Source organism: Lottia gigantea, assembly GCF_000327385.1.
Source record: "Lottia gigantea unplaced genomic scaffold LOTGIsca_39, whole genome shotgun sequence".
Classification (NCBI taxonomy): Eukaryota; Metazoa; Mollusca; class Gastropoda; family Lottiidae; genus Lottia; species Lottia gigantea.
The window spans coordinates 1,553,758-1,581,033 of record NW_008709333.1 but is presented as its reverse complement, the minus strand read 5'-3'; the positions used below and the strand labels follow the sequence as shown (position 1 = coordinate 1,581,033).

Here is a 27,276-nt window from a genome sequence, read left to right as displayed (position 1 = left end):
AGGGGATATTAATCTTCATAAGATCTCAAAACTATGGGTCATGTGTCACTGATTTGATTTGAGAATTGTATATTGTTTCCATATTGCCAGTCCGTTATCTATAGTTGTAGCCTGTTATCAATTTCCATATTGCCAGTCCGTTATCTATACATGTAGTTGTAGCCTGTTATTAATTTCCATATTGCCAGTCCGTTATCTATAGTTGTAGCCTGTTATTAATTACCATATTGCCAGTCCGTTATCTATAGTTGTAGACTGTTATTAATTTCCATATTTCCAGTCCGTTATCTATAGTTGTAGCCTGTTATTAATTTCCATATTGCCAGTCCGTTATCTATAGTTGTAGCCTGTTATTAATTTCCATATTGCCAGTCCGTTATCCATAGTTGTAGCCTGTTATTAATTTCCATATTGCCAGTCCGTTATCTATAGCTGTAGCCTGTTATTAATTTCAATATTGCCAGTCCGTTATCTATAGTTGTAGCCTGTTATTAATTTCCATATTGCCAGTCCGTTATCTATAGTTGTAGCCTGTTATTAATTTCCATATTGCCAGTCCGTTATCTATAGTTGTAGCCTGTTATTAATTTCCATATTGCCAGTCCGTTATCTATAGTTGTAGCCTGTTATTAATTTCCATATTGCCAGTCCGTTATCTATAGTTGTAGCCTGTTATTAATTTCCATATTGCCAGTCCGTTATCTATAGTTGTAGCCTGTTATTAATTTCCATATTGCCAGTCCGTTATCTATAGTTGTAGCCTGTTATTAATTTCCATATTGCCAGTCCGTTATCTAAAGTTGTAGCCTGTTATTAATTTCCATATTGCCAGTCCGTTATCTATAGTTGTAGCCTGTTATTAATTTCCATATTGCCAGTCCGTTATCCATAGTTGTAGCCTGTTATTAATTTCCATATTGCCAGTCCGTTATCTATAGTTGTAGCCTGTTATTAATTTCCATATTGCCAGTCCGTTATCTATAGTTGTAGCCTGTTATCAATTTCCATATTGCCAGTCCGTTATCTATAGTTGTAGCATGTTATCAATTTCCATATTGCCAGTCCGTTATCTATAGTTGTAGACTGCTATTAATTTCCATATTGTCAGTCCGTTATCTATGGTTGTAGCCTGTTATTAATTTCCATATTGCCAGTCCGTTATCTATAGTTGTAGCCTGTTATTAATTTCCATATTGCCAGTCCGTTATCTATAGTTGTAGCCTGTTATCAATTTCCATATTGCCAGTCCGTTATCTATAGTCGTAGCCTGTTATCAATTTCCATATTGCCAGTCCGTTATCTATAGTCGTTGTCTGTTATTAATTTCCATATTGCCAGTCCATTATCTATAGTTGTAGCCTGTTATTAATTTCCATATTGCCAGTCCGTTATCTATAGTTGTAGTTGTAGCCTGTTATTAACTTTCATATTGCCAGTCCGTTATCTATTGTTGTAGCCTATTATTTGTTTATCTTATTTCCCACCAACTATAATCCAATAAATCCATAAAACTAGTAATAATTCATTAAACTAAGTAATTTTGAAACATGCTTAGAAGCGTTTTGCAATAATTATTTAGTTTAATGGATACATCGTCTTATATAGAGATTCTATTCTTTAGTCATGTCACCTGGTATGAATATAGGCCCTATACACTTATTGACCAAGTTTGAGACTTTCAATTTTATGTCCATTCTAATATGTATCATTCCTTTAAAAAAAAACTAATAATTTTCATCTTTCAGAGTTGTTATTTTACAAACAACGGGTGGCTCTGGCCCGAAGGTAAAGAGATGACAGACACAACAGAAACGCGTTATCGAGTCCGCGATATCAGCAATATAGAAGCGGACTCATCTACCAACCAACCAATCACGACAGAGCCGAAACCTAGCGACCACATCGAAGTAAATGCTCAGTCCCAAGATGAAAAAATGGCCAAGGATTACATAGGACGGATACCCAACGTAGACGAAGCTGTTTTAAGAGAAAATCAAAACGAGCTACGCAGCTATCTAAAATCTGTTACGGATCTCATTGATTTTTTATATGAAAGACGAGTGATAGATTTTGATGATCTCGAAGAAATAAAACTTGAGGAAAGAAATCGTGGTCGTCGTCCTGGGGTTGAAAAACTTCTAAAAAGATTACATCACACTGGTCCTAATGGCTTAGATGAGTTCATTCACGCTTTAGAATCCAAAGGTTATAGGGAATTGGCTACTAAACTGCTGGACTCGCGTAAGACAATAAGAAACAGAACAGGCCAAAAAACACTAAAAGAAAATTTGGCAAATAAACTACAGATTTCAAGTTCGACAATAACAAACGGAACAGAGCGGGAAACTCTACACCAAAGTTTGGCAAATGCAGCAGTGGGATTTCTTCAGACAATAGGCCTAACAAACAGCACAGAGACACCAGAAAAACAAAGAAACGGAAACAAAAGCAGTGGTAGAAGTCTTCGTGGTTGCCATTGTAGTTGTTGTTGTTAATGATGGTCCGAGTTATTCCAAGAGTATTGTTTTAAATCTAAATATTTTCATTAAATCTTCAAATCATTACGTTTTGTCTTTTGGTACACTGTCAAAGGAATTGTAAAGAGGTTTTCTAAAAATAATTATGGGTAGGCCTGTCGGAAACAATGACAGCATAAATTTGCACTATTCCAATTTTCAATCAGACGTCTTTGGTTCCTAAACTTCCAAATCTCATTAAACCACACCCCAATCTAATGAAACCACTCCCAAATCCCATCAAATCACACCCATAATATCTTTATATGACACGCCCTTTGGTTGATTTGCTTATATTAGACCACATCTATAAATACGAGATATCCTTGACGACCTTTTAAATACAGACAAGGTATAACGGTTGAATTTAACTTGATACCTACCAAATCTAAGCGTTTTATGACGTCATCAAACACTTAGTTTACATGGAATTATTGGAACCACAGACGTCATAAAAAAAAATTGGAATGGTGCAAATTGATGCTGCCAGTGTCCCCGATACACATAAAATTTGTTTAGAAAACCCCTTTACACCATTCCTTTAAAGATCTAGTTTGGTTTGTGGTCGAAGGCAGAGATTTGCGGAGAAAATTAATAAGTTCTCAGGAAAATAGATCTTAAAATAATGAGGACGATTGTTATTTAGGATTTTGCTTTTTCGATTATCAGGTCATATATTTGAATGAAATTTCAGTCACGTCACATGATGATGGAAACTTACATTCTTTGATGTATATTATTCTGCATGTATAACAACTATATTATATGTATATTCACAGTATTGTACTGTTTAGCCTACATGTTTGTTATCGACCTATAAAGGACTATGATACCTGTACATTGTTTTATATATTAAGTAACATATACCTATACTAAATCTACATTCATTATATCTTTCACCTTATTCTACTCTTTTATATTTGTATACTGCCCACAATGGGCGTATATGCAATAAATCTTATCATATCTTACATAGCAAAAGAAACCAATGTTGTCCGTAGTATCTTTTAAAATATAGATAAAGAAGACAATTTTATGGATAGATACTTTTGGTATATTTATTACTTCTCGCTTCGCCCCGTCTCTACTTTTAACGGTTGATTCGCAGGCTAGGGCGATCTTTAAAATATAGTTACTGCCCTTTAATCGATTACTGTATTATCTTTATAGATATCTTGATATGCTGAAATAACTCTTTAAGATTTTCAAACTGATGTCTCAAGAAGGAAAAAAAGAAGTCATAAAAAATATCAAAATGTTAAAGAATCAATTTGTCCTAAACAATTCACCTTAAAAATAGTAATAGGTATATAGTAATCGTATCACAAATCATGGTCGTCGAAAGGGGGCGTGGTTTGGACACAATATATATAGTACACTTATTCAGAAATCGAAACTAGAAATACTTCCCTATTACGCCATCTTAGATTTTTCTATGCTATTTTCATATCAAAAGAACTGAGTGAAAATTCAGTCTTTTAAGGTGAGAAAATGTTTTCTCTTGGAAGAGATAAGGCAGAACCAGAATAGGAGCGAACGTGGGGGAAAGGGAGGAGGCTTGAATAATATGGTTTCAAACGGTATGTGTCATATATCTTTAAACTGAACCGATTTGTTACTACAGCCCCATTATTGTTACTCTCGTATGTATAGTTGTTTTATTTATTTATCTAGTTATCCTACCAATCATAAATTACAACAAAAGATGGCAGAGTATAAAGAACCACTGCCTAAAATTGATGAAGATATTTTAACAGATAATCACGAGGAACTTGTCAGACAGATAACACCAAAAGATATATACAACTCTTTATTTCAAAGACGAGTGATAGATCTAGATGAACTGAATAAAATTAAACAAGAGGAGAGACAACATGGTCGTCGTGCTGGGGTGGAAGAACTTTTGGAAAGAATACACCGCAGTGGTCCCAAAGGTTTAGAGAGGTTTATTGACAGTTTAAAATCCTCGGGCTATAGGAGTTTAGCACAAAAACTGCAGGAATCGCGTCAGACAAAAACAGAACCAGTACCAGAAACAGACAAAAGTACTGCTAAAATACTGCAGGAATCCTGTGAGACAAGAACAAACAGAACAAATCAAGAAAAACCAAGCGAACCTAGAGTTGAAGAGAATGACAATAGATTTGGTAGGTAGCAAGTTAAACTATTTAACCGATATATAGGCATGATTGAATAAGAATTAGGTGTGGCTTGACCGGATCTGGTTGTAGCTTGATTTGATTTTGGGCGTGACTTGATGAGATTGGGTGTGGCTTGATGAGCTTGGGTGTGGTTTGATGAGATTGGGTGTGGCTTAAGGGGATCTGGTTGTGGCTTGAGGGGATCTGGAATTGGTTGTAGCTTGATGGGATCTGGTTGTGGCTTAATGGGATTTGGTTGTGTCTTGATTGGATTTGGTGTGTGGCTTGATGGGTTATGGCTCGATGGTATCTGGATATGGCTTGATGAGATAGGTTGTGGCTTGATAAGATTGGTTGTGGCTTGATGACTTGATCCAATCCCTACTAAGTAATAAATCAACCAAAGGGCGTGTCATAATAAGATATTTGGGGTGTGGCTTGATGACTTGATCCCATCCCTGCTAAGTAACAAATCAACCAAAGGGCGTGTCATAATAAGATATTTGAGAACAAATCAGCCAAAGGGCGTGTCATATTAAGATATTTGGGGTGTGGCTTGATGACTTGATCCCATCCCTGCTAAGTAACAAATCAACCAAAGGGTGTGTCTTATTAATATTTGGGGTGTGGCTTAATGAGTTGATAGAATTTGGAATTTACATTTTCTTCTTTAGGGATTTAGTATTTCTAATCAAAGTAACTTGTAATTTCAGAAAAGAATGATGTAAAACCAAACAAGCATGGGGAAATATTGAGGAACAATTACAATAGTATTATGGATACTATACGAGTTGACGATATCATAGATCATCTCTATACTGAAAGAGTAATAGAATGGAATGACATGGACGTGATAAGAACGAAATTAAAATCGGAAGGAAATCGAGAAGCTCTGAGATACTTAATGGACATCATCATTAAATTCAGTCACACGGCATTGCCAACATTTATAGATTGTTTAAAACATAACGGATATGGTTACATAGCAAAACTTTTACAGGACGAATTGAAGTCTTGTCAATCAGAGTGACACCCCGAATACAGGTTTTGACATTGTCTTATAAACCCGTATTAAACTAAGCACGTTGCACTTCGTTTTGTGGCGTGGAAATGACATTCGTGCTATTTAAATCTGATTTGCTTGGATTTTGCTAGCAAGACAGTAGGGCCAATTTTGAGCCCCGAAAGCAAGTTTTTCGGCCAAAAAAAAAAGGGGGGGGGGGCTAAATACGCAACAGATCACAACTAGTTGATACATTGAGCCTTTTGGCAAATAGTTAAAACGAGGTTCTTGTTAAACCGCAGGATACACACTGCCTTCCTCAAAGTCCACCAACAGACCTCATAACTCATCCTTCATATATGAGTTCTTTTCCAAAATTGCTAGTCATATGTATATATATACGATACAGCGTGGCGAAGCTGGCGCTCACGGGCCCTTGGATTTAAAGACAAAATGAATTGATATGATCACCTATTATGACAATACAAGTGTGCAGAAATAGAATCGAACATCAACAAAACTGGTAACAACGAACATTAAATAAAGCTGAAAGTAAGAAGAGGACGACGTAAAACTCCATTCATTTCATTTTCCAAACGGAAAGTAACCACAGGCAATTTTGAAAAAACATGTGTCTCAATCCTTAATCATTACTGTTTCTGCTAGAAACTTATTTCTTTTGAATATCGGTTATTTATTTACCTTACTATATAATATCCTACTGAAGTCCCTTTCTACCATCTTCAACATATTAAGCTATCACGATCTTCGTCTTATACCTTGACTGCAATAGCCACCCTTCTTCTATCACGTAAGTGAAGTAATATGGTTGGATTTTACATTGTACGCCTACGAATGCAGCCAATCAGAAAAGACTGTAAACATTATTGGCTGTATTGGCTACCGTACAATCCAATCAAATCACTGCCTTTACAAACTTCTGTGATACAAGAAAGGTGACTATTGCAGTCAAAGTAAAAGCTGAAGATCGTAATAGCTTGTCATTGTGAAGATGCTTTCCTAACAGGTGGTTATCTTTGATGCCATCCTCTTGTCGGAGTATTGAAATGCAAAAGTCAGTAAACCCAAATGAGCCGTGTACGAGTAGGTTAATTGAGTTCTCTCCCTTTAACTATTCGGTACTTATCGTGATCCAGACTCGGTTTGCTTAGGATGCAGGCACATGAACAGTCTTGGTCACATGGAAAAAACGAAATATCTGAGATTGCTCAAATTTCTGATATAGTTGTGAGATTTTTGCCCGAAAGTCGCCAATGTTCGTTAGTTTCCTTGAGTTGAACACTAACAGCAAGTTGATCCCAGGGACTAGTGAAGAATCAAATATTATAGTATTGATATTTCCTCTTGTAGATCCCCTCAACAAGACGTAAACCTGTCGGATAGGCCACACCCATTTTCAGGATTGGGATAAACTTTTGAAAGAAATATACCTCTATTTGAAGAAATTATGCAAGTTTCGTACATTTGTAGTACTTCTAAAGACTTTTTATAGATAATTTACAAATATTCACATGTACAAATATGTCCTAAACGAACCACCATACAATTTAAATCTCTATTGAAAAATCATCACCAAGTCCCTCTTTGTCTATGCTACGATTAAAGATCCCTGTCGAAGAAATGAAGGTCTGGGTGTCAGAGACTACTTCCCTGTTATGCAATCTCTGTTTTTATGATTAGGCGCCTGTAGCTTCATATAAAGACATGGGAGAGCTTTTAAGGTAAGAAATTATTTTTAACTGGAAGAATTTTGGAAGCACAATGGCATGCTTAGTCTTTATTATATTTTCAACCTTCGATGCGTCTTAAACGGGGACAGCCTGAAGCACATATTGTCTCTGTTTATTGACCCATTAGAGGGGAACGTTCTTACCATGTCAGCCAATAAACCTTCATCACTACCTGGTTTTGAAAATTCAAAGATACATTGTCATACATTGTAAGGTTGCCCAGGGTAGGGGATGAAGTAATCCACGCCATGGCCTGCAAATTTGACTAGGGATCTAGAGACACTCCGACCCCAAAGCATCCACATCCCGACGACAGTATGTACGTAAATTTACATTTTGGGAAAACCCGATAAGCGGAAATATTACATATTGTCCTATTCGCTTGAATAATATTGTTTAGGTTTTCTAAAAGGGATATAACACAAGTTTTCAGGTTTTTTATGCTTTTGCTAGTCAGGGACACTTATAGCTTCTATTTACACCATTCTGATGTTCTAGTCTTTTTATGTATATCAGGGACACTTATAGCTTCTATTTACACCATTCTGATTTTCTAGTCTTTGTATGTGTATCAGGGACACTTATAGCTTCTATTTACACCCTTCTGATGTTCTAGTCTTTTTATGTATATCAGGGACACTTATAGCTTCTATTTACACCATTCTGATGTTCTAGTCTTTTTATGTATATCAGGGACACTTATAGCTTCTATTTACACCATTCTGATTTTCTAGTCTTTTTATGTATATCAGGGACACTTATAGCTTCTATTTACACCATTCTCATTATCTAGTCTTTGTATGTGTATCAGGGATTCTTATAGCGTGTCTACACCATTCTGATTATCTAGTCTTTGTATGTGTATCAGGGACACTTATAGCTTCTAATTAGACCATTCTGATTTTCTAGTCTTTGTATGTGTATTAGGGACACTTATAGCTTCTGTTTACACCATTCTGATTTTCTAGTCTTTGTATGTGTATCAGGGATACTTATAGCTTCTATTTACACCATTCTGATTTTCTAGTATTTGTATGTGTATCAGGGATACTTATAGCTTCTATTTACACCATTCTGATGTTCTAATCTTTTTATGTATATCAGGGACACTTATAGCTTCTATTTACACCATTCTGATTTTCTAGTCTTTGTATGTATATCAGAGACACTTGTAGCTTCTATTTACACCATTCTGATTTTGTAGTCTTTGTATGTGTATCAGAGACACTCATAGCTTCTATTTACACCATTCTGATTATCTAGTCTTTGTATGTGTATCAGGGACACTCATAGCTTCTATTTACACCATTCTGATTTTCTAGTCTTTGTATGTGTATCAGGGATACTTATAGCTTCTATTTACACCATTCTGATTATCTAGTCTTTGTATGTGTATCTGGGACACTTATAGCTTCTATTTACACCATTCTGATTTTCTAGTCTTTGTATGTGTATCAGAGACACTTATAGCTTCTATTTACACCATTCTGATTTTCTAGTCTTTGTATGTGTATCAGAGACACTTATAGCTTCTATTTACACCATTCTGATTTTCTAATCTTTGTATGTGTATCTGGGATACTTATAGCTTCTATTTACACCATTCTGATTTTCTAATCTTTGTATGTATATCAGTATACTTATAGCTTCTATTTACACCATTCTGATTTTCTAATCTTTGTATGTGTATCTTGGATACTTATAGCTTCTATTTACACCATTCTGATATCAGAGACACTTATAGCTTCTATTTACACCATTCTGATTTTCTAATCTTTGTATGTGTATCTGGGATACTTATAGCTTCTATTTACACCATTCTGATTTTCTAATCTTTGTATGTATATCAGTATACTTATAGCTTCTATTTACACCATTCTGATTTTCTAATCTTTGTATGTGTATCTTGGATACTTATAGCTTCTATTTACACCATTCTGATATTCTAGTCTTTGTATGTATATCAGTATACTTATAGCTTCTATTTACACCATTCTGATTATCTAGTCTTTGTATGTGTATCAGTATACTTATAGCTTCTATTTACACCATTCTGATTATCTAGTCTTTGTATGTGTATCAGTATACTCATAGCTTCTATTTACACCATTCTGATTATCTAGTCTTTGTATGTGTATCAGTATACTCATAGCTTCTATTTACACCATTCTGATTTATTCGTACAAATTAATAGTACATTACAATAAAATACAAAAATACACTAATATAATTAGAATCTCACAACAAACACAAATATTCTACAATTTCATAGACTTAATAAATTGATGTGTGGTAGGCCCTATATATGTATCTTATAATAATAAAATATCTAATGCATCCAGTAATTTGCAAGTCGTCAGATCTCTGTGATTTGAGGTAATTTGTATTAATTAATAAGTTCTTTCTGTTTCCGCTCATTTAAATAATATTGGCCAATATGTACATAATTTACTTCCAGTAATAACCAACTTACTACATACACGAGTACATACGTTTACATTATAGAGACAAGTTTTAAAATTGTCAAGAATCTTTGTAGAAGGTATAAGAGTCTCTGATATAAGCTTACATACAAAGTCTATCAAATCTATTAACACCATTCTGATTTAAGTGTTTATATGTTTTGACACCCGTTTGGAAGATTTTCCTTTTCAGAGATCTAGTTTTACGATATCGGGTGGCTCTTGCCCAAGATAAAGAGATGGTAGACTCCACACAACCGACAAACAACAGTTATCTGGAGGATGACCTTCACTTACCATTTACCAAACCATCAAAACAACCAACTCCAAGAGAAGACGGAGCTGTTTTAGCAGAGAATGGAGATACACTGGCCATTCAAACCAAAGATATCACCAACTCTATAGATCCAGAAGTTGTGAATGATCTGAATGACCTTAACCAAGAGGAGACACAAAATGGCCGTCGTGAATGGGAGGTTGAAAAACATAACAATGGCCCTCAGAGTATGAATAAGTTTAGTTTTGCAAATAGACTGCAGAAATCACATAAGACAAGAAACGATGCTGAACAAGTAACACCAAACCAAACTTGGTTGAAAATACTACAAGAAACACCACACGAAAATTCGACAAATGACATGCAAGAATCACCAAACCAAAGTTGGGTAAACATACCACAAGAAACACCACACGAAAGTTCGGCAAATGACCTGCAAGAATCACCAAACCAAAGTTGGGTAAACATACCACAAGAAACACCACACGAAAGTTCGGCAAATGACCTGCAAGAATCACTAAACCAAACTTGGGTAAAAAAATTACAAGAAACACCAAACCAAAGTTCGGCAAATGACCTGCAAGAATCGCGTCAGACAACAACCAGAGTAGAAGACGAAACACCAAACAAACCCTGTGTTAGGGGCAAGGGCTACATCAATGAATATGGTAGGCAACAGACTAATTAAATAGCAATGGTTTGCAGATGGTCCAGGGTAACTCTAGGCGTGGTCAAACATAAACAGACATGACATGGCATACAAAAATATAAGTGGGGGTTGCTTGATGAGTTTCGGTTGTGGCTCAAAGAGTTTTTGATGTAGCCGAAAGGCTTAGGGTATGGGGCTAAGATCTCTGGGTTCGGTATGAAGGGCTTTTGTTGTGGCTTGAGGATAGTTTGGCTGTGTCGTCATGGTATTTGGTATTTGAGTGTGGCTTAGTCGGATTTTTGAATTTTACCTTGCTTTGGATTCTTGATAATGTTACTTGTCATTTCAGAAAAGATTGATGTAAAACCAAGAGGTAAAATTCCAATCTACCATCAGGAAGTATTTAGGAAAAATTTTCTGAGTATTATGGAAAATATTCGAGTTGACGATATCACAGATCATCTGTTTAGTAAGAAAGTTATAGATTCAAATGAGATGGATAAGGTGATGTCTATATTAAGATCAGAAGGCAATCGAGATGCCCTGAGATACTTAATGTATACTCTCTTCAATTCAAGTCACATTGCATTGCCGACATTTATGCAATGTTTACAACAAACTGGATACTACCAACTTGCAGGCAGTTTACAGGACGAAATGGACAAACAAAGTAATAGAATTTCCACGCCGCTCAGTGATGAACTCAAGTAATCGTCAGATTACAGTTGCTAAATGCTGCAACGTTTTTTGTTTTTTTTGTAGGTAAACATAATAGTTTCACTAATTGAGAATTTATTAATATATTGTATATAAAATCTTTAATTTCTCAAATTATATTAATAGACAATTAAAATATATATAGAATATAAGACTATGTAATTCTGTTGCTGAAGTTGCATGGCAGACATTCACGTGCCACTCTCCGGCCAATCAGAATCACTTTTGCAAGTGAATATCGGTGTAACAAAGCTGTAATTAGTGTGCCTATACCCCTGGTTCTCAACCTGGGGTTTTTTCGCTCCCTGGGGGTGTGGGGCTGGGATGTCATGATGTGGACAACTGTTGTAGGAGAAGTTTCTTTTGGGGAGGATATTATATGGTTCCAAAGAAAACAACAACAGCCTTCCCACTGAACATCTTATTCAGCCGCATGATTATATATCCATTATTATATATCCATTATTATATATCCATTATTATATATCTATTATTATATATCTATTATTATATATCTAGTATTATATATCCATTATTATATATCCATTATTATATATCCATTATTATATATCCATTATTATATATCTATTATTATATATCCATTATTATATATCCATTATTATATATCTATTATTATATATCTATTATTATATATCCATTATTATATATCCATTATTATATATCCATTATTATATGTGATTATTATGATTAGTTTGAATAAAAATTATAAAATTTATAATGTTTTGAATGTCCATTCTTTGGTTAGGAATTGCCTTGGGATTAATAAAAGGTTATCAAATTTGTTTTATAAACAACTATAGATCCAATTTTGATGTTTACTTGTAAGCTTGTTATAGAATATTAGGATTTTCCATGCCTTAAGCCTATTCATGGAGAAACACTGGTATGGATTATATAGTAGATATATTTAGATTCAAATAAAACATATATATGGATCAAATATTACTTATTACGTAAATGAAACAATAGCGAAACTAATCCAAATATTGCGGGTGTATTTTGTGAATAGTAATAAGGATATGAGCTGATTTATTACCAGAAAAGAGTGAAACTTATATCTAAAATAGATCTAAAAATAAATATCACAATCAGCATCGTATCCCGAATATGGATTTTGACCTGGTCTTATAGAGTATGACGAGGCGTGGGTCGTGGTTTAGACACGATATATGATCAGCCATTCAAATATTTCTGTTGCATGATTTTATTAATAAAATATTTTCTCTGTTAAAATAGTGCTCAAAACACTTGTAGATTTTATTAAAAATACTACTTGCTTGATATCGAAAGGTAGAAAACATAATACAGATCTTAATGTAAGAATATCTTTTCAACTCGATTCAGATATGAAGAGGTCTGACTGGGGTTTTGTTTCGTAATCAACATTTGAAAATGAAAGAGTTCGAACTATTAACTAGGCAACTATTAAATTCTTTCGAATAATTGACAGACTTTTTGACTTACTTAAAGATGGGTTCCCTTATTGTCATTGATGAAAATGAAAATGCTAATACTTATATGAATAGAAAATAGAGGTGTTCTAATGACTTGGAAAAATACCAGTTTGTCTCACATCTCCATAATTAATTCATAATTAGCTAAATTAGAAGAGAATTACCAGCAGAATTCCAATGAGTGACCGATCAAGAAAGTTCAAAAGGTCTTTTTATGTTTATCCAGACTGTACATACATGTACAGGTATGATTGGTTAAAGCTATTAATTATATGCAATAAGAACACAAGTATAGAATATGAATACATGATAATTTATTAGATACACCAATTAATCAATTAATTTGACACTAAAAAATAAGGAACCCCACCTTTAATTCAAGAAATCCAATTGCAAGAAATTATAAATGCTCCCATTAGATCAAACAATGAACACTGTTAGATGCCTTTCTTGCTGGAAGCATATGAATATAATCAAAATTAAGTGACAATAATGTAAACCTAATGACTCGATCCTGGAGAAAAACCCTTTATTGGCTTCATATGTACTATCAAGTCTCTTATTCAACTATATCAACTGTTACATAACTGTTAATACACCTCCTCTGAAATATTTACTAACCTACAAGCTGAGTCAAGATTATTTAGAACTTTTCTTCTGTGCAGTACGTTCTTCAGGAGGAAGTAACAACAACCCTACAGCTTCTTAGTTAATGGTTTCGTACAAACGTCTGTTAATGAGATATCAAATTTAAGGGTCAGGAGGAAATTGTATCAGTCAAGATGACACAAGGATTATGCAGAAATTGACAAAGAATCCACTGATACCCTTAACATGTTGTCTATTATAGCGGTACAATCTTGTTACAAAATAACTTATTCAAAATGAACACATCCGAACTTTTCTAGCCTTTCTGATTATAATGAATGCCTCCTACATTGCATACGAATATGCTGTAATACCTGTTTACCAGCTTTGAGGTGGGACCAAGCTTCTGACAACCCGAAAAATCATCTCACACTCTTTAAAGATTGAGGGGGATTTGTGAAGCCTTCCGAAATCCGAAAGTGTTATACGCATATGCTTTAACACAGAAGTAGCTGTTCAAAGGCTTCTAAAAACCGATAATGGTAGACTACACCAATGAATGGAGTTAAAGGTGCTATTGCTCATTCTGAGTTCTTAGAGCTAGTTAAGCTTTGTCCGTTGTCGTTAAGTTAGGAACAAGGTACAATTTAAGTATCGTCTAAATTTCATAGCGTTTAGAAAGAATATATTCAACGCCTAAAAGTTTACAATACCACCATATTGTTTGTGCAAATCAGCTCCGGGTTATAGAGTCAGGGCTACCTCATACGTCAGTACATCAGTGAGTTCGTCACTCCGTCAGTGAGTTCGCCACTAGATTAATTGGTTTATATGCTAACAACTTGAAAATTGAATACAACATACTTGAAATAGGTTTTTAAAAAAAAACGCACCTGCGGAGATGCGGAATGTCCCCATTTAACAGGGCCTATTTTTTCTTTCTCTACACCAGCTGACATCTTTCAAAAGAGCTATCAGAGGCTGAAATAGAGGCAGATGTATGGATATATGGATTGATATTTGAATGGATGTCATGAGATTGTTAGATGAACATTGAAATTGTAAAATTTGATTAAACATAAATCAACCAATATAGTTTTTGGTCACTATATTTCATTGACGAATTTATTATTTATTAATAGACAGTAGAAACTGAAAAACATTTAGATGACAAATGGCAACAGAGACCGATAGACTCAAAAGAGAAATTTGTAAAAAAGAGACTCAAAGCTTCATTTTGTAAACATAAAACTTAAAATTAGAATAAAGATAGATCAACCATGCAGTCCGATATTGTTATATAAACTTATGTATTACGATCAGCTATTCAAATATTTCCTGTTGCATGATTTTATTAATAATAAAATACTTGCACTGTTAAAATAGTGCTCAATACAATTGTAGATTTTATTTATAATACAACTCTAGCTTTATATCGAAAGGTAGAAAACATGCATCGTGTCCAAACCACGCCCCCATTCGTCATACCTCTAAACCGTGGTAATACAAGTGAGAAAGATTACGTATTCATAGATAGATATTTTCCAATCAAAATTGGCCCTATTGTATTGGTAGCAAAATTTCAGCCAATCACTCGTTATGATGTTTGCGAACGTAAACAAAACGAAAGCACCAATCTCATTTCTATCCACAAAACGAAGAATAGCTGGCTTAGGTTAAAATCAGACCACTTTGTCAAAACCCGTGTTCGTGATGGAAAACTTTTTGCAGTTCCTCGTAAGGTAAGAAATTCTTAAGTCTGAGTGTGAGAAGGGGGAATGTAAGGCCAAAGGGCCGCAGTCTGTTGTGAAATGGTGTTCTTAAAAAAACGATATGAACTACATGTATAGGTTAATAACTGTGGTCATTAGGTCATGTATCCGTGCGCCATGTAAACAAATAACATGACATCCTTTGCAGTTGAAATGACTCAGTTAAAATGGAAGGTAAAGGTCATAAAATTGCTCCAATCACATCACATTAACGTGTTTACCAAAATATTTTTGTTACGCGCAGGGATATTTTGTAGAGTAAGTGTAAAAAGGCTAACGTCTTTCACTCGTGCTTATGTAATATGAAATTTATGAAATGTTGCCAGATTTTCCCTTGCCAAAACTATGGTAATATTAAATCTGGCAACTTATTTCATAAATTTCCTATTACATAAGCACTCTTTTAAGATCTTTTATATCGGGTTGCCCAGAAAAAACAATTTTCATTCCAGGAATATAAAGTATCACAGCTAAGATCATAAAATTTTAATTTCATAATAATGCCAAGGTCACGCGAGGTCCCACATGTAAATAATTAATCCCCTCTGGAAATGCACGAAAAATAGGTTAGCACGAAATTAGGTTACTTGACACCTGTTCACACAAAAGTGTCATAGTTTAAAACACTTTAAAATGGCAGTATTTTAACAATTTCATTGTTGCCATTTAAAAGTGTTTAAAACTATGAAGCTAATATTTTGTGAAAAGATTCTAATATAACTATAATTATACAATATATTATATTCATAAAAATATAAAAAATACTCTGGAAATCTCACAAATTCGGAATTTGTGCTCATCAATTTCAATACAATATATCCCTCTCTGTGGAGCAATTGACAATATTATTGCATACCGTTGAATAAGGGAAGTAACCAGTGATAGATTCGGAACACAGTCGAAAAAAGTCGAGTTCTGTGACCGCAAAATTTACTACAATTTAGACCCCCGTTGGGATTCATTTGGGACCAATAAGAGGATCAATTTTTCTTTTTTCAGCATTAGTTTACAAAAACTTTTGGCATATAAAATAAATGCCAACAGCAGAAAATCGATACCTATAGAAGACAATGCAAATAGATTGCAGAAATCGAATCAGACGGTAGCAAACGAAACAAAACAAGAAACACCAAACGGAAGTTTGGTAAAAAGACAACAGAAATCATGTCATACAAGAAAGAGAGCAACCCAAAAAATACAAAATGAAACTTCTGCAAATGGACCACGGGAATCGCGTAAGATAAAAATAAAAACGAGGAAGGGGACACCAAACGAATGTTCGGCAAATACTACACATGAATCGGGTAAGATAAGAAAAAAAAACGAGGAAGGGGACACCAAACGAATGTTCGGCAAGAAGAACACATGAATCGAGTAAGATAAGACAAAAAGGGAGGAAGGGGACACCAAACGAACGTTCGGCAAATAGACCACAGAAATGCCACGAGACCAGACAAAAAAGAACAAAAAACACCAAACGAACGTTCCGATAATAGACCACAGAAATCGAAGAGGATAAGAAATTCGCAAGACAAGAAATACCAAAAAAAAATCCTGCAAATAAATCCTGCGGTGAAGAAAAGAACTACAACAATAGATTTGGTAGGTATAGCAATTAAACTACCCACTATAGTTTGTCTGTATTTACTCATCGTGTCCAAACCACACCCCCATTTTGCACACTGCCTCTGAGCCTTGATGACACAAGTGAGAAAAAGTACGTATAAATAGATAAATATTGTTCTATCAGAATTGGTCCTACTGTATTGGTAGCAAATTTCAGTCAATCAAAACAAACCAGTCGTTACATGACGCTTTGTTTTCGAACGTAAATAAAACGAAAGCAGCGTGCCGTAACATATTTTGATGAATATGTATACGGTACAGAATTGAGTAAGATTTTCGTTAAAGAACTGAAGCCTTTGGAATTCTTCAAAGATACCAAAAATTGCCGACTATAACAAGTAACACACTTATCTTACGAGCTTTCACATTGCTTTGTACAACAACTCTCAAAATAAACGCATCTCTATTTCATTACTTTGACCATTTATATATTATTCCTAGTCTTTCTTTCATCATCCCAATTGTATATGTAAACTTAGCAAACTGCCCTCACACAATACCAACCCAAACCCCTGTACATTATAGTTTCTTGTTCTTCTATTGTACCATATCACATTGTACCATAAGCACATCAAATATACTTTTCCTACTTTTCGTTTATTTGCTCTCTCAATATTCCAACCCACTGCAAACAAAGACTTCTCCTTCTCCAAAAATCGTATCACCATCAACAGATTTACTACCTGTTTTGCTCATTGGACCCCTCGGCATTCTTGTCTACCCATAGCCAACCCCTGGTCGATCGAAGTTTTGACTTATCCAACTCAATAATATCTACCGAAACGGGTCTATACCTGATAAGATATTACTAGGTGGTGACATACATCCAAACCCTAGACCTAAAACCAGAAACTTAGTCAAGCCAAGACCGAATGTAAGCCAGTTATCATCCTTGGTGACCTAAATGTTAACTTTCTTTCTACAAAAACTGGTCATCTACATGAAATCATCCAACATTTTGATCTCACTCAGTGCATTAAAGGTCCAACTAGGATAACTGAAATGTGCTCCTCGCTTCTAGATATAGCTCTAGTCTCCTGCCCAGATCTCATCCTCCACTCGGAAATTCTAGACGCCGGCATCAGTGATCACTGTCCCATTCGCATCTCATTACGCGTACCATGTCCGACACACCAAGCCTACAAACGCACAATCTGGAACTACACTGCTATACATCCTCCAGACATTGCTGCTTTCTTTAAAGAAGTTAATTGGAACGATTTCTTCGATCAAATTCCTGATCCAAACAGCCTAGGTGAGGCAATTTCTTCCATTCTGGTAGATGGCATCTACAAGTTTGTACCCCATAAAGAAGTTACTATCAGAGTTAGGGACCCTGAGTGGATGAACGGTTACATTCGACGTATTTTACGCAAACGTAACCGGATCCACAGACAAGCTAAACTCTTTGACTCGCCAAACTCATGGTCTGAGTTCCGAAAGTTCAGAAACTTTGTCACATCCGAAATTCGACGAGTCAAGTTGGAATACCATACCAAAATAAATGAGTGCAAATTCAACGAAAAAGACTAGTGGAAGTTAGTCAAATCTGTTGCATTGAAACATAAATCCACCCCAAAAGACTTTCCCTCTTTACTCACAAAAAACGGCATTATCGATGACGACCGTGAAAAGGCTGAAGCACTCAACCAGCACTTCATAAGTCAATCCAAACTACCCAACCCAAATTTAACCCCACCTGCACTAACACCAAGTCTTATCGAAATCTTATCTTATCTACACTCCAAGTGATGCTTATAATATCTTGATCTCCCTTGATACAAGCAAGGCCTGTGGTAGTGACCATATAAATAATACCATTCTAAAACTGTGCTGAAAATTTCTGTACTCTCCATTGTCTTACCTATTCAATTTTCTCCAAAACTCTCAGTGTTGTCCCTGTGCAATCTGGCTTTAGGAGCGGAGATAGCTGCACTTACCAACTTGTTGATATCTATCATCAAATATGTGGCGAGCTTGATAAAGGACTCGAAACTAAGGCCATCTTCTTCGATATAAGTAAGGCATTCGATCGTGTCTGGCATGAAGGGCTTCTATGGCCATTAGGATTACCGGGAACCTTCTACTTCTCATAAAAGACTACCTCTCGGATCGCAGACAATTAGTTCAAATAAAAGGTTAATCATCAACTGAAATCATCGTACCCAACGGAGTGCCTCAGGGTTCAATTCTGGGTCCACTACTTTTCCTCGTATATATAAATGACATAGCAGAAGATATAAAATCACACCTTAAATTGTTCGCTGATGACACCTCGATGTACATGGTAATTCATGACCCCCTATCTTGTCAAAGAGCCTTAGATCTCGATTTGCTAAAGATCGATCACTGGGCCAAAACATGAAACGCCGTTTTTTGTCCAGAAAAAACTAAAAGCATTACCTTCAGCAAAAAGACTAATGCATCAAATTTCTCCCTCTTTTTCAATAGCACCTCAATCTTTGATTCTGACGAGCATAAGCATTTAGGTATAATTTTCAGTGCAGATGGCAAGTGGAACAAACATATCGATCACATCATTTCTAAAACAAGAAAATCCATCGACTGCTTAAGATCACTGAAATATCGCCTTTCTCGAAAATCCTTAGAAAAGCTATATAAGTCATTTATCCAACCACTCTTTGACTTTAATGATGTCGTTTGGGACAATTGCTCAATTCGGGATGCTGAACGCCTCGAAAATCTTCAACTTGACGCATTGCGAACCATCTCAGGCCTGACACGGGGTACATCTAATAAGATACTATATAAAGAAACTGGCTTTTTACCATTGAAAACCAGGCGCTATCAGCACAAGCTCACTCTCTTCTACAAGATGATACACCACCTTGCACCACCTTATCTGAATATATTAGTGCCCCGCCACACTGGCGACATTCATACCTACAACACCCGCAACCAGGATCAACTAAGATCAATATTCTGCCAGAGTACCCTTTTCCAGGAATCCTTTCTTCCATCAGCAATTCGTGATTGGAATAATCTCCCTGAGTACATGAAAACGGCTACATCCATTCAATCATTTAAACAACAGTTAAAAGCTAAAGATACTCAGATTCCCAGCTACTTCTACCTTGGAGACAGAGCATTAGAAATAATTCATTGTAGAATCAGAAACAGTATGAGTGAACTCCATTGCCACATGTTTGGTCGACACCTTACTGAAGATCCATCATGTCCATGAGGCCACTCCTTTGAAAATGCTGATCACTTCCTTCTTTACTGTCCACGTTACCATACTCAACGTTCCAAGACGCTTCATACTCTTCCTATGCATTTCTAGACACTAAGTTACTCCTACAGGGATCCCCAGACCTTAGTCTTAAAGAGAACACCACTATCATTAGCATTGTTCATGAATATATTAAACTAACGCATCGTTTTTAACCACACCTGCTTCATTGCGTCTTTGGGTCTTTATTATATTCATTATAACCAGATCTATCCGAGTTAACAGTTGTTGAATACTGTTCTGATCCATTGTTCGTTTTACTTAGGATCACCTGATCTATTTTTTCTTGCTATTGAGACATATCTGATGTATTGTTCGTATAATTCAGGATAACCTGATCTACGGTTCGTTCTATTCGGGATTACCTGACCTGTTGTTCGCTCTACTGAGCTTGCCTGGTGTATTGTTGGTTGTTCTGATGCTTACTTGGTCTATTGTTCGTTGCATTGAGGCTTACCTGATTTATAGTTAGACCGTTTGAGGCCTACCTGATCTACTGCTTATCTTATTTCCTATCTCCTGCCCTCTATTGTTCGTTCTATTGAGACTTATCTGATCTATTGAAATTTAGCTGATCTATTGAAACTTATCTGATCTATTGAAACTTATCTGATCTATTGAGACTGAACTGCTCTATTGTTAGTCCTTCTGAGGCTTAACTGCTTTATTACTCGTTCTATTGATGTTATGTCGAGGCTTATTTGATGCATTATTCGTTAAATTGAGGCTTATTTGATGCATTATTCGTTAAATTGAGGCTTAGTTGATGCATTGTTCGTTAAATTGAGGCTTATTTGATGCATTGTTCGTTAAATTGAGGCTTAGTTGATTCATCCATACAATTAAATTTACTGAACCATACCTGCTGTGTTACAACCTTGATACAGTTGAGAGAACCTCATTTAGTGTAAATAGTTTGTAAATTTTTCCCTAATTTGTATTGTATCGTATTGTAACTATTTTGAATGGTAATGGATTTATATAAGCTTAAAGCTTGTTTCCAAAACCATATGTTTATCTATATGTATATTGTAATATTTGTAATTCTTGAATAAATATTGTTTAAAAAAAAAAAAACTAGAGCCACTCGTGGCACAGAGTGGGACTTTGCAAATGTAGCAATTTGCTAAAGACCCTGAAAAAATCAACCATCGACGATAATTAGGTCAAGCGCAAGAACAAGTCTAAAGTTGATAATTTTTTATTTTTTAGAAGATTCTAATACCGGAAGTAGACATCAGACCTCACAAATGAAAGTATCAGCAGATAGTTAAGGTCAAGGACCTTTGATCTTGTAAAGGAGAAGGTCTAAAAAGGTCAAGATCAAGAGATATACGTCATCAAAATTTCTAATTGCACACGACAGATGTGCCATACCCACCTTAATTTTTTTTGCATAGGGTAATAGATATTCCAAATGTTATGTTTTAAATTTCAAGCTTCTACATTATTCATGTCAAAAGATATAGGTCAAAAAATGTCAATAAAGGTTAAATTATCATACATATATGTATCATGATATAAAAAAAAAAGGCGAACAATACAAGAACTAGGCTATCTATATTTATTTTTGTCATCATTTATATCATCAATTAGATTTAAGGACCTACTATAAATAGATAATTGGAAAGTCATATTTCGCCATCTTTGATTTAATTGAGTAGATTTACATAAAGCTGCAGAATTGAGGGTAAGAAATTATTTTCAACTGAAAGAAATGGGACAGAAGTGGGGTTTTGGCTCAGTGGCGGCGCCAGCCTACCGTGGTCAACTGTTGCCGGTGAAATTCAAAATGCGGCAGATTTATGAAAACTCATAGGCGGAAGGTCTGAGAGTGTTTGAAAAATAGAAATGATTTGTCGCATTCTGAAACATATTTTAGGGCTTAAAGTGTAAAAATCATACTTATTAAATTTATTAGAAATGAAGTGGGATGCCAATGAAAGTACAAACCATTTTTTCTGGAGGCACCGGGACTGAGGGGGATTGTGGTTTTAGAGCGTGGGGCATGGGACATTTTAACGATTTTAACGTCTTAATCTTCTATACCCAATAGAATGCTCGTAGTTAAGAACACCCCCCTCCTCCCCCTTAACATAGTTGTCCCCTCCTCCCTTAACATAACAAACGTTAGTGTATTTTAACTCATGCACTTATTTTTAGTCACGATTATTTAGAGGTTTAAATATTATTTTGTTTCTATTCAGTGATAAAATGGTTTTTGGTATCAATACTTTGTTGGAGCTCTGTTTCAATGAATGATTATAATACAATGGAGGAGAGTGAGTGGGATTTTTGCCTTGATGAGCCACCAGATGACCTTCTCAACATTTTACTAGAGGAGAGTGAGTGGGATTTTTGTCCTGATGAGCCATCAGATGACCCTCTCAACATTTTACTAGAGGAGAGTGAGTGGGATTTTTGTCCTGATGAGCCACCAGATGACCCTCTCAACATTTTAATAGAGGAGAGTGAGTGGGATTTGTGTCCTGATGAGCCACCGGATGACCATCTAAACATTTTAATAGAGGAGAGTGAGTGGGATTTGTGTCCTGATGAGCCACCGGATGACCATCTAAACATTTTAATAGAGGAGAGTGAGTGGGATTTGTGTCCTGATGAGCCACCGGATGACCCTCTCAACATTTTAATAGAGGAGAGTGAGTGGGATTTGTGTCCTGATGAGCCACCAGATGACCCTCTCGACATTTTAATAGAGGAGAGTGAGTGGGATTTTTGTCCTGATGAGCCACCGGATGACCATCTAAACATTTTAATAGAGGAGAGTGAGTGGGATTTGTGTCCTGATGAGCCACTGGATGACCCTCTCGACATTTTAATAGAGGAGAATCGGTGGGAATGCTGTCGTGCTATACAAGTAAATGACGTGCTTGATATTTTGCTGGTGGAGAGTCGGTGGGGGTTGTGTACTGATGAGCCACCGGATGACGTTCACGACATTTTACTGGAGGAGGGTCAGTTGGAATGCTGCAGTGCTATACAAGTAGGTGTCGTTCTTGACATTAAACCAAAGAAGAGGCAAAAACGATTTCGAAAACAAAACGGAAACAAACTATGTGATGAAGAGAAGGACATCGATAGATTTGGTAGGTAACAAAACAACTTATTTAAGGCAGTGGCGTGGTAAATAGTCATAAGAACCTTATTGCTATACGCCACTGTGTGTTAAATTAGGCTTATGTCACAGTCGGACTTGAAATTTATTTGTAAACAAACACATTTTTATTTTTCAAAAAAGGACATTTTTGATTAACATTTTGAGTTTTTGAATGCAAAATCGTTATTTTCAATATTTAGGTGGTTTTAATACATTTTTCCGAAAGGAATATCAAATCATGACTAAATTTATTTACCACACTTACCACGCCATTTTCTAAATAGCCACTTCCGTAGTGGATCTGACTTATTATTAAAAGGTCAGCCAAAAGGAACTTGTATTTTAACAAGGCATGGTTCAATCTAACCATGATTCGCAATAAAAAAGTCCAGATGAGATGTGTTGATCGGTGTTGATATATAATGTTCTGTGGGTGGCTTTGTGAGATTTTGGTTTTATTTCAGGAAAAAGTGATGTAAAACGTAGAGGTAAAATCCCAAATTGGCAAGAGGTAGTATTTAGGAAAAACTATCTGTTGATTATGGAAAATATTCGAGTTGACGAGATCATGGATCACCTGTATAGTGAAAAAGTTATAGACTTAGTTGAGATGGATAAGATGGTGTCTAAATTAAAATCAGAAGGCAATCGAGATGCCCTGAGATACTTAATGTATACTCTCTTCAATTCAAGTCACATTGCATTGCCGACATTTATTCAATGTTTACATCAAACTGGATATCATCAACTTGCAGAACATCTACAGAACGACATGAACTCTATAAAACCCAGCGTCTCAAATTGCTCAGAGACAGATGCCTCGTACAACCTCCGATCCAAAAAAGGAAAATTATACTGAAATTAGTTTTTTGCATCGGAGTCAAAAAATTGTAAAATTGTTGTACATGAATATAGTTGAGGATATATGGAAGAATTATCTATATCTAATTTCTTTAATATTTTCAATGTATAATGTGCCTTCTGTCCAGATCGATGTATATATTTAGCCCATTCGTTTCTACGGTTGCCATTGTCTGACAATAACCTCGTTGCAGCTGGAAGCAAATCTTCTTTAAATATTAGGCGGATGTTACTTCCGTGATACAAAATATAGTTCGTCAGATGTTAGTTAACTCCCTTGAAGACTCTATCGTCGTCGCAGGAGAAGTCTGGATGTCACAGACTAGTCAGATGTCAACGATGAAGACGAAAATTTAGCTATTGTCTCATCACCTGATATTTGAAAGTAGTCCGATTTATCCGCCTGATGCATACGAGATTATTGTCAGACGTAGCGAGAATGGCCGACTTATATACGATTATATTTAGTCTGTAAAGACATTCGTGTAATAATGTATTATATTCATCAGAGAAAGTCAATAGGATTAATGACAAGACATGAGTTAAAATTCAAGTTCAAATGTTCAATATGCAGATGTTGTTACATTAACATGTCAAATTAATGGCTACTGCATATTGCTAGCAGATTACTGCCTTTGTTCCGTGACCAAAAATAATTCATGATAATTCTATTTAGTTCCGTTCATTTTTAATAAGAGTATGAATCAACTTTCTCAAATGACTATGTAGCCTATATGAGTGGCAAACCAACAGAAAAATGGTTGGGAATAAAACTTCTATTGGAGTAGGATGTATGATGTTAAGATAAACAGAAAAAAACATCGATAAGCTGAAAAAGTGTTCATTTCATTCCTCAATAATTTTTGTCCGCAAAACCTTGTATTGTAAGACCCTGTAATGTTTTAACTCTGCTCTGATAGCATCAATTTGCACCATTCCAATTTTCAATCAGACATCTATGGTTCTTGCAATTCCACTAAAACTAAGTGTTTTATGATGTCACCTACGCAAAATTGCTTGTATCACATAAAACCTTTGCGAGGGTGACGTCATAAAATATTTAGCTTTAATAGAATTGCTGGAACCACAGCCAAAAAGTTGTAGAAGGTTGAATTTCGTGTTTTAACATGGGAAGAGATGGCAAATGAATTAGTGGAGTGAGTCCATGTTTCTCGGTTCATGTATCTCCCTCTTACTACTCTACTTCCGGCTTGCTTTTTCTTTATTCTTCCCCAAAACGTACCCAATCTCATGCATCTTTCCTACTAAAACGTAACCAACAGACTGCAGTGTCTGTTATAGCAGGTTGACACATGACACACTGGTCCTCTTGTCACGAACTCATGACATGACATGTGCCGGTATCGTGCGATTATAACAGGACTTTTTGTCAACTTTGTTGGTACAGTATATTTAAAGGGGCCTACATGTATCTCTTTAGCCACGAACAATAAAGAGATAGGGGAATGTGGGAAATTAAAACAGAACCACGAATCGCATTAATGTCAGTCATTGTTTGCTGGTACTATGTTTAAATTGTCACGTACTCTTTTTTGATATCCAACTGTCGACGGATTTTTAACGAACACAGCATGTAGCAGTTTATTGTCCCATCAGAACGACTAGACACTATTTCCTTGTCAGTCCTTCCGACCTGCATCACTGACAGGAAGAACTGAAGTTGAGGTAATATGTCGACCTATGCCTTGATTGAACCCTGGACCTTCAGGTTAGGGAGCAAAATGTCTTTTCTATATCTTGTAATAGTTAATCAAATAAAAAAATTATTTACATCAAAGATTTAATAATTTGATAATAAGATTAAAATATAGATATCTCAGAATTATTACTGTGGTTGTTTAACTTTCATGTCAAGTTTCAAGCTATCCTTTGGATCTTCCATGCTGAGTTGCAAGCGTTTTGCAAGTTCAATATATTTAGCTTCAGATAAACATTGTATAAATATTGGCAATGCTCTGCTACCGCGGTTTTTGAGGATTTCCAATATGTATCCCAGAGCTTCCTTATTTCCCTCTGCTTTTAATTTGGTTTTTATCACGTCCATATCATTCTCATCTATAACTTTTTTACCATATAGATGATCCATGATATCGTTGACTTTAACTTCCAAGATACTCGTGTGATTTTTCACTAATATATCATTATGCCCGCTCGGAATACTTCCCTTAGCGTTATCATTACCATCTGAAATTATAAATGACGTTATAAGTTTTGAAATTAAAGAAATAAGTCAAAATTCCAACACATGCTGCAATCAAATATCATCACACCACTCCACACCCAAATCTGATCTAGACTTTTTGTGACACAACCTCTGATGGGTTTGGTTACATTTATTAGTCAACGCTTATTGTATTTAATCAGTTCTGTTTCAGACAAACTATAAGTTTATATTGCTACCTACCAAATTTCATGGCCGCCTGTAGTTTTTTGTTCTCTGCCATTGTTTATGATCAGTCCAAACGGTTATTTCGTGGTAAGATGGAAACCTAGACAAAAGCAATGCAATAAAAAACTACAGAAACCACACTTTAAGAGATTCGAAATGGGATTTCCAGACTTTAAAGTGGTATGAAGGTGCGAAACGTGGATCCTTTAACAGATATTAGACCAATGAAATTCCATGGCCTTATATAAGACGCATTGTGACTTGATAATCTGAACTAGGTGAACTGTTTACTTGAATGTGAGACATGATAATAGAGACTAAAGAAAATTCTAGGAAAAGACTGCATCTTGAATGTACATGTATTATGAAGTTATAACGAAAATACAGTTGTCGAAATCTTACTATTATTCTTCCCCGACCCCACAGGTGTGGTGTACTGTCAGGAATTATGAATACAGTAGATAACACGAGCATATACTCTTTAACACTAGTAGATAATATACTTTGTTTACCTTTGACAATAAAATTTTCAATTAGGAATCAATAAGTTCCCAAATTAGCACAAATTATCCGGATTGGTACCTTCCGATTACTATTTTCCCTGAGTCCATGAGTAAGAAGGTATAAAAGAAAGAAAGATTTATTTATGTAACATAT

General features: G+C 35.4%; 5 protein-coding genes across 5 annotated transcripts; 4 read left to right on the top strand and 1 right to left on the bottom strand.

Annotated features, from left to right (window-relative positions):
• Positions 1 to 3,941: 3,941 nt before the first annotated feature.
• Positions 3,942 to 5,735, top strand: LOTGIDRAFT_233431 (hypothetical protein). The gene is made up of 3 exons (XM_009059474.1): positions 3,942 to 4,096; positions 4,191 to 4,663; positions 5,371 to 5,735. Exons 2-3 carry the CDS (start codon positions 4,222 to 4,224, stop codon positions 5,685 to 5,687), a joined length of 759 nt encoding a protein of 252 aa, XP_009057722.1. The 5' UTR covers positions 3,942 to 4,096; positions 4,191 to 4,221; the 3' UTR covers positions 5,688 to 5,735.
• Positions 5,736 to 10,112: 4,377 nt separating this feature from the next.
• LOTGIDRAFT_163389 (hypothetical protein) lies at positions 10,113 to 11,510 on the top strand (the record flags this gene model as incomplete). The annotated part of the gene is made up of 2 exons (XM_009059473.1): positions 10,113 to 10,377; positions 11,149 to 11,510. The coding sequence occupies 2 exons, from the start codon at positions 10,113 to 10,115 to the stop codon at positions 11,508 to 11,510; spliced, it is 627 nt and encodes a 208-aa protein (XP_009057721.1).
• Positions 11,511 to 15,030: 3,520 nt separating this feature from the next.
• LOTGIDRAFT_163388 (hypothetical protein) lies at positions 15,031 to 18,510 on the top strand (the record flags this gene model as incomplete). The annotated part of the gene is made up of 2 exons (XM_009059472.1): positions 15,031 to 15,321; positions 17,950 to 18,510. The coding sequence occupies 2 exons, from the start codon at positions 15,031 to 15,033 to the stop codon at positions 18,508 to 18,510; spliced, it is 852 nt and encodes a 283-aa protein (XP_009057720.1).
• Positions 18,511 to 22,502: 3,992 nt separating this feature from the next.
• Positions 22,503 to 24,207, top strand: LOTGIDRAFT_163387 (hypothetical protein; the record flags this gene model as incomplete). Its single annotated transcript, XM_009059471.1, has 2 exons — positions 22,503 to 23,337; positions 23,813 to 24,207. 2 exons carry the CDS (start codon positions 22,503 to 22,505, stop codon positions 24,205 to 24,207), a joined length of 1,230 nt encoding a protein of 409 aa, XP_009057719.1.
• Positions 24,208 to 26,055: 1,848 nt separating this feature from the next.
• On the bottom strand, positions 26,056 to 26,674 carry LOTGIDRAFT_163386 (hypothetical protein; the record flags this gene model as incomplete). The annotated part of the gene is made up of 2 exons (XM_009059470.1): positions 26,056 to 26,414; positions 26,635 to 26,674. The coding sequence occupies 2 exons, from the start codon at positions 26,672 to 26,674 to the stop codon at positions 26,056 to 26,058; spliced, it is 399 nt and encodes a 132-aa protein (XP_009057718.1).
• Between the last annotated feature and the right edge of the window lie 602 nt (positions 26,675 to 27,276).